At 43.6% G+C, this 12,583-nt stretch overlaps 1 protein-coding gene across 9 annotated transcripts in view; it reads left to right on the top strand.

Annotated features, from left to right (window-relative positions):
• Nucleotides 1–12,583, top strand: part of casz1 (castor zinc finger 1) — a 189,677-nt gene that overhangs the window by 131,595 nt on the left and 45,499 nt on the right. For 2 of the 9 annotated variants that reach the window (XM_078254752.1, XM_078254751.1), the window contains exon 1: nucleotides 10,266–10,440. The exons of 3 other annotated variants lie outside the window; for them this stretch is intronic. In XM_078254752.1, coding sequence (XP_078110878.1) covers nucleotides 10,362–10,440 — 79 coding nt within the window. In that variant the 5' untranslated portion in view covers nucleotides 10,266–10,361. Of the gene's footprint in view, nucleotides 1–10,265; nucleotides 10,441–12,583 lie in introns of those variants that run through there. 4 more of the 9 variants (XM_078254757.1, XM_078254756.1, XM_078254761.1 and 1 more) reach the window with 2 other exon arrangements.

The following is a 12,583-nucleotide window of genomic DNA, read 5'->3' as shown; positions in this document are numbered from 1 at the left end:
ACCTCTGACACTGTTGTGTGCGTGCACACACCAACATGCTTAATTGCCTCTGTAACATATTCAGACTCCGTTTGGCCACTGTACCAGCACTTCTCTGCCTCTGTTGTTCTCAGGTATCCTAAACGAGCAGAAGCAGATTACAGTAATGACAAAGCCTGTTACAGCTACTTAACCACTGACACGCTAAGATTGGCCAATCCTGCACAAATAGAAATGGAATTTGTTGTCCCTTTTCAGTTTTTAAAAGTAATAACATCTAAATCATACTTAAAGTAAATGCTGATTTCAGAATATTTTTCCCTTGTTGTTTCAGACTTTTGTTTTAAGCTTATAATTGAATGGCTGTGATGTTGGTAAAGAAATATCAACCACCTGTGCAATTTGTGCTAAGCTAATAACCAGTCATAAAATCGCCCTGCTAATGTCCTGCGACATCTGTATGGCTTTGAGCTGTATGGGGTCCATATTAAAGGTCCACGGGGTTTCCCACGATTCCACAGTGGGTGAGATGCCACTTCCTCTTAAAGCTTCTCAGTGCTTCCTGGTATTTGTGACATAGGGTCTCCGTGTGGCCCTCAGTACCCCCTGAAGAGACAGTTAATTAAGGCCTGGGCCCAGACAACACTGCCAGGACTCTAACCCACCACACCATCGTCTGCCCCTGTCGCCACCACTCCCCTCCTCAACTCTGCAGCCGTCGGCCCTGTGGGAAAGCATCGCGCCAAGGCTGCGCCACCATCGGGGCCCCTAACGGGATTAGGAGTCCTCTGAAAATAGGACCTCAGCTCCAAAAGCCTCTCACACACCTTCATCTGCCCAAAGGATCCCCCTCAACTCACCCCAGCCCTATTCCCTCCTACTTCCCCCCTATAAGACGGCTCCACCCGAGCTCCATTTTATCAATTAATGTAATAAAAGGTGGAACAAAGAGCTTTCTTTTCCCCCGCTCTGTAATTAGAGGGAGAGATCTCTTGAGGACTGGTCTTCCTTGGGCCCGAAAAACATGATTCTCACTCCCCCCCTCTACGCTGCCGCTGCCACTCAAGCGGAATATGGCGCCTCGATGTATAAGGGTGAAAATGATGTGATAGTGTAGTGTAGTTTGCCAGGCAAACCCGGCACAACCTATTTTGCAGTAGCTTTATCTAAGTGCGGACAAATGAATGTAACATTTGGAAGAGTGATACATTATTAACTCTAATTGATTCCTATATAACACTATACATTCACTGTCACCTCGCTCGCACGAGTACATGTGCTCTGAATCAGTCGCTATCCCTGAATCGCTGTCCCTATTCTAACACGTTACGTGTCACCACACACTGTTAACAAATGTGATAAAACCACCTGAATCGAGAATATCAGGTATGGCGTCTGCCTATGTGTGTTTTTGTCTGTTAAGGTGAGATACAGTAGACTTTGCTTTGTGTGTGTTTCCTACTCTCTCTCTCTCTCTCTCTCTCTCTCTCTCTGTCCCTCTCTCTCTCTCTCTCTCTCTCTCTCTCTCTCTCTCTCTTGTGCTTAACTGTGTCTACATGAGTGTGAAAGTAAAAGAGAGAGACAGAGCGCCCGTTTTCACAGCCACTGAAGCTTCCGATAGGAATTAGTTTTACAACATATGCAAATGTTCCCCCTTGAAAAAAAGGGGGTCTTTAAGTGACAGGTTGATATGTGATTAAACGACAATTAGAGTGCTGAAAATAAGTGTCGGCAGTAGGTCAAGCACTGGGCGGCTCAGCTAAAAGGTAGCAGACTATTGAAGAGAAAACATTCCCAGGCAGAGGCCAGGATTGGGACCCAAAACAAATTAGAGAGGTGAAGGGGGAACAAGGTTGGCACTGTGTTCCAATAAACCCACAACAAAAACAAGTTCTGTGCTTTGCCTGGATGATAGACAATTCATGATCAGAGTAGGATCTGGTTTTCAGGTAGCCCGTGCTGAACATAAATACAATCCATGACTCCTAACATTGGCGCTGATTGTACTGTAAAGATACAGCGTGCTTTAACATCATACTTGACTGGTATACTTTACCTTTAGGGGACTCCACCATTTGACAGTGATGCCCTGCTTGTTTTGATTTTAACCTTTATTGCCCCCAGCACAGCTTAAATACAGTTATCTGCCCTAGTGTAGGCTGCACCCCTCTCTTCTGCTGCCCTTTAAGTTAAAAGAACAGAGACATGAGGGATTCTGTGTCTTTCTCTCTTGCTGTCTTTCTCTAACAAACACATACACACTCACGGACATATGCACACAAACATACAGGCAGAGACATAAAAGGGCTCACGCTTATTCTGGCAACAGATGGCCCTGTCCCTATAATCCCCTTTGATGCTGCGGTGGGCAGTAGCTCCTGAACATCACTGAAGCCAAAGCCCCAACAAAACTTGAGCTACTTTTCCTTTAACTGACCCCAATTGCCAAGGAGCTGTCAGCTGTCAGACCTGGTTAAGAGCGTCTTTACTGGGGAGACTGAAGGGCACAGGTTTCTCTCTCTCTCTCTCTCTCTCTCTCTCTCTCTCTCTCTCTCTCTCTCTCTCTCAGCTTCCTGTTTGTTTTCTGTCACAGATGGTTCATTCCACCTGCATGGCACGGCTGTGAAAGCACGTTGACCGTGGTACTCTGACTCGTAGTATCGACGGCACTTATTTCTTCCCTGTTCCTTCCAGAAGGCGAAAGAGTGAACCTCCCCCAGCTCTAATATTGGAGCCACAGATGGCAGGAGGTGGGCTAAGAGGCTTAGATTTCATCGAAGCGCTCACCTTAATTATTGTCAATTGTGATAAAAGAGGAGCTTTTCACTGCTTGTGTAACCTCTGTACTATACACATACACAATTACAGTAAAAGCACTGCACTGCATCACTTATTCTTTTTTGAGTGATTCACAGTAGATATCTTTTTTTGGTTGTCCTCTCAGGCATCTACAGTAGGCTCTCTTCAGTTGAGAGCTGGCCAGTTGATGCTGATGAAATAAATCTGCTATCTTTAAAGAAAGTGGTTCAGTTTCAGATAAGATCAAATCCCCATGATACTAATGAGCTCACTAATGGAGTTTACTTTTTTTTTTAACAAGTATCCTTAACCCGTCTTTCACAGTAGTAAAACGTGACTGTAGTTTAATTCTTAACAATAATATTATTGCTGACATTTTACAAATTTTGCCCTAATTTTTTGGTGTTGTCAATGCCCTTTTCTTCCTATAGTCTCCGACGGCAAGGCATAGAGTTGTGTTAACCTTCCTGATTAAATTTAAGATCACTCACCCAAATGTTTGAGTGAACCAAGAAATACAAAGCACTTTGCTTTCTTATTAATTTTGCACTGTAAATAGAATCAAATGTGAACTCATGTCTTAACCTTTGTCTTAAATAATTTCCTTCTCCTTATGTAGGCAGCTCCGTTCTCGGGACTCTAATTGGAGGACAGCAGTTAAATGTCTCCTCAGGTGCAGAGGCGACTGATTGCAGCAGTCTCTTCTGTTTCATTTGGAAAGCACCTGATTTTAACACAAATTGGGAAACCCAAATTACTTCTGTACTGTTCGATTATGTATTATCATTTGAGAACTTTGGCGGATAATCATCGCTGAAATTTGCTCACGTTTCCAGCAGGTCTGCTGAGATGCATGTACGTAGCTAATGGGATTGGGCTTTTTTTTCTATCCCTCTCCTGTGGCGTTATGGAGCTGGCAGCTGAACTTGAGCGGATGCGCATGGTGCTGAGTCGTGCACAAGACTATTTGAAGACTGAAATGCGATTGTTTTAATACTTTAATCCACCTGTCCTTGGCATTCAGGATGTTGCAGAAGTCGTCTAATTATTTCAGTGCCCTCTATTCTTCCCGGTTGAAATACAGCAGAGACAGCAGCCCCCTACTTTGAATTGATTTTAATAGACAAAATGTGGTTATTTGTTCCAAACAAAATGTCTATAAAGTATCTAAAAATACAACTTCAAAATCTTACTTAAAAAAAAGTTAAGCCTAATTGAAATTTAAAAAATGCATGTATGTGAAGAGGATCTGAAATACCCCAAATCAGAGCGAGCCATTCAACAACTAGAATTCTCAGAATTGTCCCATGTTCCAACCACGATAGTATGCAAACACAAATATTTTCTTTTAATTAAAGAGGCCTCATCGTGCTGCATCCTCCCCCAAGCCTGCTGCCAGCGCTCAGCGGCCCCCCCATTCCTTACACACACACACACACACACACACACACACACACACTTGTGATGCCTTATTCAAATCCAGTCACACTCACAGTCACATACATACAGTCAAATTTGAGAAAAGTGATTACTTTAATTGTGTCCTCGGCGGTAGATTCCTCTTGACTAGCTGCTAATCTGTCAGAGCCTAGTTGTCAATTGAGAACCAGGGACACCAGCAGTGGCGGCTGCCCAGTTCACTGATAGCCCCCTGAGGGACAGTTAACCCTCAAACACCCCCCAACTCCAGGAAAAAAAAAAAACCCTCTCGTGCAGTCTCACTCCCCACTTCCACCCTTCCCCCAGACTGGTCCAGCCTACCAGAACCTGTGGTGGCACTAAAAGGGGGGGGGGAGGACTGGTCTGTGTGTGTTTGTGTGTGCGTGCGTGTGTCTGCGTGCATTCATGTATGTGCTGGCTTGGGACAGTGGGGGTGTGTTTGTGTATATACTTGTGGTTTGGCGGGGGGTGGCGGCTTGATAGTAATGCATTTTGATGGTTTTAGAGATACTTCATTTCAGAAACAGGGGCCTCATTAACCGTAGTCTTGATCAGGCCAGCGAGCAGCGGGCACATTAGGGGTCCACAGGAAGTTAAAGTACAGCAGGAGAGTGCATTAGGGAGGCCTGGGGAGACACACTCCCTCTCTTCTCCTCAGTTCCACTTCCACTTCCAAAGCTTTTCTATATCTTAATGTACCTTTCAGAGGAATTCGGATAGAGGTCAATAATTATGCCCTTTAAATTATTCAGTCGAGGTCCTCTGTAATTGTGCTTTTTAGAGTTTGGACATCGACAGATTGGTTTACTGCACAGTGTTTGTGGCACGGACTGACCGGATGAATCAGTATAGAATAAACGAAAGAGTGCGTAAGAGTGTTTCACTGCTCTAATCACCATCTCAGGAGTGATATACATTTCTAAAATACGTATCAACACCAAATGAACACATAACTTTATTGCTGAGCAAAATCGTTTGGATCTCTTTTAAACAGTCGTCAGCACTTAGTTGTCTGTGCAGGGCATGGTGTCAGAGCCCCAGCAGACTACCAGCCACTGTGTGGGAATGTTTAGTTTGGGATGCAACCGTGTTATTTTTGTAACATCGAGGAGAGGAAAGCACAAACTGCTAGGGTAGCAGAAAAAATCACCAAACTTTCTCTACAAAGCCAGCCCCGGCAACGTTTGACTGCACATGATAACATCGTCCGTCCACACAACAAGTCCTCTTTCAGCTACAGATTATTAACACATCGCTGAAAGCGGCAGAGAGCAATTCACAATTGTCACAGGGCCTAATATTTATATTTATCTAGTTGGGAGAGGCATTGACAAACATGTCACACACCTGCAGTTTTGTAGTATGTGCTACTGCAGTTTGGTGTCAAAGGAAGAGTCTGTACAGTAGAGTTTTGTTGGGGCGAGTGGAAGACTGTAATTACTGTCTGACGATTCATCTAGTCACTGCATAAAATAGTGTTTATCCAGTCGCCCGTGTTTCTGTCGTGGCTGAGGGAGGGAAGGGTCATGTTTTGCACAACTGAGACAGCTAGGGCAATCAGGAGAAGAATCGTGACTCCAAAACATTCACTCTTTCTTTCTTTTTTCTCTTGCTCTCTTTGTCTCTTTTTTTCTTTCTCTCGGGTTGAGAACTGAAAATGAGATCTCTCTTTCTCCCCCCTCTGACACACCCACACACAAATAAACATAAAAAGCTAATTTGTTAGCGTGCCTCATTTCAGAGGCCTAAGCAGGAGAATATTGTTGGGGGGGAAAAGTAATGCTTTGTCAAATGTTGACATGTGTTGCAAATATGGGGCCTTCAGCAGCAGCAACAGCAGCAGCGTTTCATACAGCGGCTCAGGCACGTTGTCGGCACATGAAGAGAGGATGCTTTGAAACAAGATTAGCCTCCAAATGGCCCTGCCAGCCGCCCCCCACACACACACACACACACACACACACACACACACACACACACTAACCCTACCCTTGTGCATAATGTGTGTGTATCAGATCCTATGAAATATTTGTGGGCCTGTTTTCTCACAGAATAAGTCTGGGTGTGCTGTATATCACTGTACAGATGAAGGTGTGTGTACACATTTGTTCTGCTGCTAGGCCCCATTGTCTGGCACATGGTTTGGCTTGGTTTTGTGGGCCAGAAAGCACACGTCCCTGTCACTGAGGCTACCTCCCCTTGGCTTTGGGTCAGGGTGACACTGGGCAGGGGGAGGAAAAAATCCATCACCCCCACACCCTGCCCCCACAAAAATGAATCAAAATTGGAAAACAACATGCAAGGTCCGCCTAATACAAGAACACTTGCAATATGCTGATGTTTTCTTTTACACACTGTGTTTGCTAAATTGCCTTTGACTGCGTGCATCAGTAATGAAACTTTATGTCCTTGTGGAGAGGGCAGCAAGTCCGTTCCAGTTAGGACCAGGACGATCTCTCCTGTCTGGCTTTTGTAAGACTTTTTTTCCCCCTAATACACGTCCTTATGAATAAATGAAGCCCATGAAGTCATTTTTTCCATATTTGTGTAAATTGCTTTAAAAGCATTTTATCATGTCATAAAAAAGCGCAATTGATCTGCTGGGTTTAGCCCATTGGACAGCTGTGTGTTTTGTTAATGGCCACTTTGCTCCAAGCAGCTTATTAAAAAATTTATATATAAATGCTAAAATTGCATAAATTATTTAGATACAGTAAGCATTTTTTTGGTCAGCCAGGGAGGGGCTGTTATCAGTATGGAAATTTACCATAGTATATTATCTGCTGAAATATAGTAATATATCTTCCCAGACACATATGTGTCCTCCTCACTGCACCCCCATACATGCAGAGGCGCAGGAAAAAAAGTATATATTTTTTGATGACTTCGTTTCAGCAACCACGGAATGTCACCCATATCCTGGTTGATTGTACTTTCGAGTTTTATGATGTTTTTCCATTGATTTGTTTCCCCGGCGCAGCTGCCGACCTCTATTGAGGGACGAACGTAATCAGCGCTGACGCAAATTAGATGGTTATTCGTTTCGAAAATTGACAGAAAAACAATAAAAAAGATGAAATGCTCCCAAATCAATAGATATAATGAAATTCAAATAATCCGAGAGATGAGGTCTCCATGGCAACTGATAATGTGGAAAAGAAAACAATTTAATAAAGGACAGACACGCTTTGAAAACAGATTGGGGAGGGGGGTGGCTGTAAAGCGGGGAGAGGAGAGCAGAGGAGAGAGGGAGGGAGGGTGGTGGCGGAGTGTTTGTGGCTGTAGTGGTTGCTCTATAGCTTGTTTCCCCCGGCGTGTGAAGGATCTGTGTCTGTCCCAAGGACACCGGAATAATTAGAAAAGCTTTCAGGCCAGAAAGTGCAGATTCAGGTTTTAATACACAAAATTATTTCAGGGGCAGTGAATCGGAAAACCATTTGTTGGTGACCTTCCTGAGAGGCCTCCCCCCTCCCCGGTACAGGGCAAGATGGAGGCTATGTGGAAGCACTGCCTGAGTTATGGCATATTTGTGTTTTTATAGAGGCAGGGGGAATGGAGTTGGGGAAGTTGGGAGGGGGATATGGGGGTAAATGTGTGTGTGTGGTTGTGTTTATGTGTGTGTGTGTGTGTGTGTGTGTGTGTGTGTGTGTGTGTGTGTTTGTGCGTGCGCGTGTGCATGTGTGTGCGTGCGTGCGTGCATGAGTTTGGGGGGTGGGTCATAGGCAGACCTTCATGTTGTGCGTGTGTTGGTCTGGCAGGAGTTTAGGAAGAGGGAGGGAGAGCAAAGACGAGAAGGGAGTAAGTGAGGCAGTGAGAGAAAGGGGGAAGTTGCAGATCCGGCTGTATTTACAGATCAGTTGTCAAAAGGAGCCATTTAAGGGGAATGCGCTCGTTCCTGTACTGTGACAGCGATGTGCCTGTTTAAAAAGCAAAAGACAACTATGAACCTGAGAGGGAGATAGTCAAACACAGGCTTTTTCTGTTGAAGACAGACAGAGCAGTCGGTGGCGAGGGAAGCGAGTGGGTGTTAAGTGACTTCATTTGTAGTCTATTTAAGGTATGTTTTACTTGTCCTTGTGCTGCTCCTCCAACATCTAATACAGGGGTTGTGTTCTAGTAAGCACAGCAATGGAATAATGATTGAGTGCATCATTCTTATTTCCTGTAAATAAAATTGACTTTACTTCATCTGCCTAAAAACCTGTATTTGATTTCAGTCTTGCAGACAATGGAGATTTGCTACTGATGCAAACAGTGATAAGTGCCAACCAAAAGCACAGCTCAGTTTCCCTCATTATCTTATCACGATTTTGAATATGTACACTTTCTGGTGGCTTTATTCAACATCCGTGTCCTGCTCTTTAAACATCCTATTTTCTTTATTACTCTGTCAACGTTTTGAAGGCAGTCTGGTTGGGCGTTGGAGTCTTGTCTGTCATGTAGTGACTACCATTTTTGTGTCATTAGAAGCTTTGTTTGACTCAAATAAAGGTGATCCACCCTCTGTTCAAATGACACAAACAGCAGGTCCAGGATATCATGTCTTGAGTGCAGATACCCTTATCCTGTTCCGGGGAGCAATAAATGGAAAAACAAGTCCTCACGCAAAGCTTGGCCTGATAATTACTGTTCTGATATTTTAATAGCATAGGATCCCGAACAGGATCACTGCTTTCCTGCAATATAAACCATCATAAAGTTGGGCAATATTTGATAAATATGTGGGATCAAGTTCCACATTGTGTTAATCTTAGTCCTTGGTTAGAATTAGTTTGTTTCTTAATACATAATCGAGGTGTACAAAGTGTATTCTTTTATCTACTCTTTCATTCTTATTCTTACTTGATTTTTGGAGAATTTACCACCTTTAATTCAGTTGTTAACACAGTGTTGTACACATAAGATAATTTCAGGCTTATAGACACTGATAGATCTTCCTTTCTTTTACCCAGGGGAATCTGTCCTTATTCAAAGGCAAACAGATCTGACATTCTTCAGCAGGACAGCTAATATTCTCCAGTATTGATATTGCAATGTGAAAAGTGCCCCACAAGTAGAAGAGAAACTAGAAATTCCCCACTGTACACTAGCTAAGAGCCTTCAAATCTAACATGCCAGTGTCAATGAATACTGTTTTCTTTTTTTAAATGAAAAAAACAAAACAACCACAGATAGAATAGAGACATGAAATATGAGAGCCAATAGACATCCGCTGTCTGTTTGTGTGTGCTTGCACATGCACACTGACACACACATAGGCCACAAAGCACATGCTATCACTGTCAACAGCAGCAGTAGCAAACAGCGGCAGAGTTATTGTGTGCGTGTGTGTGTGTTTGTGTCTGTGTTGTGTATGAGTGAAAGTGTATATGCTTGTGCATGCCCATAATCTCTCTCTCACTCTCTGGCTGCTGGCTCTGAGAGACCCACTGTAAGTAAATCTGTGTGTTCATATGCGTGTGTGTGTGTGTGTGTGTGTGTGTGTGTGTGTGTGTGTGTGTGTGTGTGCGCGCGTGTGCGTGCGTACATGCGTGCGTGCGTGTGTGCGTGTGAGCCACTACTGTACTACACTCCAGGAGCCAGGACCAAGCCTAGCTGAACAGTGCTGAACAGGGCTGGAAAGGGCCGAGGGCCAGCGCGCTGTGCACACCACCCACTTCACACCTGTCTCTCTCTCACACACACACACATGCACACAGCTCATACAGCCGTGCTGCTCGACACAGGGCTCTCATTGTAGCAGTGACAGGAGGGCGCCCGTTAAGTGGCTCTCTCTTCCTGGGGCCTGTGTGTGTATATGTGTGTGTGTTTTGTTCCCCCATGTGGCCGTGGGGTGGAGAAGGGCGATGAAGGACCCCTACTGGTAAAGTGGGTAAACTCGCACAGCCTCGACATCTGTGCTAGGAGAGGGAGGGAGAAGAGGAGGGAGTGGAGAGAGAAGGAGGGAGGGGGAGGCTAAGGAGGGAGGAGAGATAGACAGCGAGAGAGGACAGAGTGGGAAAGAGGAAAGGAGTGAGAAGGAGAGAGGGAGGGAGAGAGAGACAGAAGGAGAGGGGGAGAGAGAGAGAGACAGAGAGAGAGAGAGAGAGAGAGAGAGAGAGAGAGAGAGAGCAGAGCCTTGGCAGAGAGCAGTTTAGGAGAAAATGCCTTGCTTTGTGGAGAGAATTCTTCCAGGGCAGGAGGGAGAGGTGAGACAGAGCGCAGAGGGCGGTCTGCTGCCAGGTAAGACTCACACACACCTCTTTCTCTCCCTCTCACGCTCTCTCTCTCTCTCTCTCTCTCTCTCTCTCGCTCTCTCTCTCTCTCCCCCCTCACACACACGAGGAGTTGAGTACTACCTCGAGGTGAACGGGTCTGCTACTAGTTGCAGTTGGCATGAGTCAGGCACGCATGTGTAGTGATGTGGTGGGTGGTGTCAAAGTGTGTGTGTGCGTGTGCCTGTGTGTGTGAGAGAGCCTGAGTGAGAGTTAGGAAATGGAGCAAGTGTAATGTTTGTCTTTTTGGAAAAAATTTCCGCTTTTAATTTTTGCGCCTATAGCGCACAGGATGTCAGTGATGTTTTTTATTAGTTTTAATGGTGTTGCTTCCTCAAAGGTTTTGTTGTTGACTTTTGTACTATGCCGTATAGCACTCCAGACTTCCACTTTTGTATATTCTACAGTTACATTTATGACATTCAGTGGTGGAAAGTATATTTATTTAAATGCTGTACTGTACAATTTTGAGGTGCTTTTACTTTCTATATTATTCTACTTTATACTTTTACTATATAGTTTTTACGCCACTATATTTATTTGACATTTAAAGTAACTAGTTACTTAACATTAATATTTTACAAATAAAATATATAATGAGCTTATAAAATATGATGCATTGCTATAGATTAAACTACCCAACAGTAGTTGTTTAATCTATAAACTACCCAACTTTTTTACTTTTTTTACTTCAGTACTTTTAAAGTACAGCTTTTTGTTTATTTTGAATGCAGGACTTTAACTTGTAATTGAGTATTTTTAAATTACTTAGGTAAGGGATCTGAATTCTTCATCCACTACTTCATAGCAAATTTAATTTATTGTAGAGCAATTTCAGGCTGTTAAAGTGATCAAAGGCTACACAAATACTTTATTTGACTTTAAACGGAAAAAATATATACAATCTAAATGCACCGTTTCGCAGACTCCAACAATAAATTGTAAAAAAAAAAAAGCACCTAAAATCCCTTCGCTCTAATGTCAAGTGCAGATGTTTTCGAAAATGACGTGAGGTAATTTGCGGTGTTGGTCGAGATTGATTCGGCTGTTTAGATACAGATGTTGTGATGGAGAGGTTTGTCATCGGAGGGATTTTCCACTCTACTGATGTAAACAGTGTCTGTTGAAGAAAGGCTAAAGAGTCCTTTTCTCTCTCGTGGAGACATGGTTCTGAGAGGAATAATCCTCCTCGTGTACAATTAGATTGTCTCCTTTTGGCTAAATAAATACTGTGTCTGTGAACATAAACACAGATTTACATGCGGCCCTTTTGGTGTGTGTCTCTCAAACAGCCTACTGCTACAGTGGGTCTGATATTTCTTGTCGAGGCCCACAGGAAAAAAAGAAAAGAAAGACAAAGCAGAAGTTGGCCAGCTCTAACTTCACACTTGCTGTTTATTTGTTTTTATAACAAATGGAAGCAGCTTCTCGAGTGAAAGGTGAAGTCAGAATTGAATTTGGCTTGCGTTACCGTGGCGATCTGGCAACCGCTCCTGTGTCCCATAAGACTGCTCTGGTTGCTGTGTGCCGGGCGCGTGTGTTTGTTATTTAACTGGTGTGTGTGTGTGTGTGTGTGTGTGTGTGTGTGTGTGTGTGTGTGTGTGTGTGTGTGTGTGTGTGTTTGAGTAGTGGGTGGTGGTAGCAGCATTCACGAGAGAGACATTTTACTAAGCAGACATTTCCCCCTCTGTTTTCACTCTGACCTGGTAGGAGATTGATGACTGAATTGTGGAGTACATGTTAACAGTAACGGGTGATTTATGAAGATACTTAGAGTAAGTGAGGCCGCGCAGGCTGGAGGGGAAGAAATAGATATAGCCTTTTAAGTTAATGCAAAAATATAGCCTTTTTAAGTTATAATTGTTATTACTACTGCTGAGTTTGGAGATGGGTCGGAGGTAGAGTTGGATGTGCACAAAGTGCATTGTGAAGCTTTTCCTTTTCCATTGGCCATGCCTTCCTTTGTTTCTGGCCTTTTAAGTTTGACTTCATGCAACATTGTTTTTTGAAGGAACACATTTTACGAAAATATATTTGCATTTAGATGGCTCGATATTTAGATGAATTTAGATAGATGAATTCAACTATTTGATAAAACAAAACTACTTTTT

The sequence above is a fragment of the Sander vitreus genome, chromosome 7 (assembly GCF_031162955.1).
Source record: "Sander vitreus isolate 19-12246 chromosome 7, sanVit1, whole genome shotgun sequence".
NCBI classification, from domain to species: Eukaryota; Metazoa; Chordata; class Actinopteri; order Perciformes; family Percidae; genus Sander; species Sander vitreus.
This window is presented reverse-complemented; position numbering and strand designations above follow the sequence as displayed.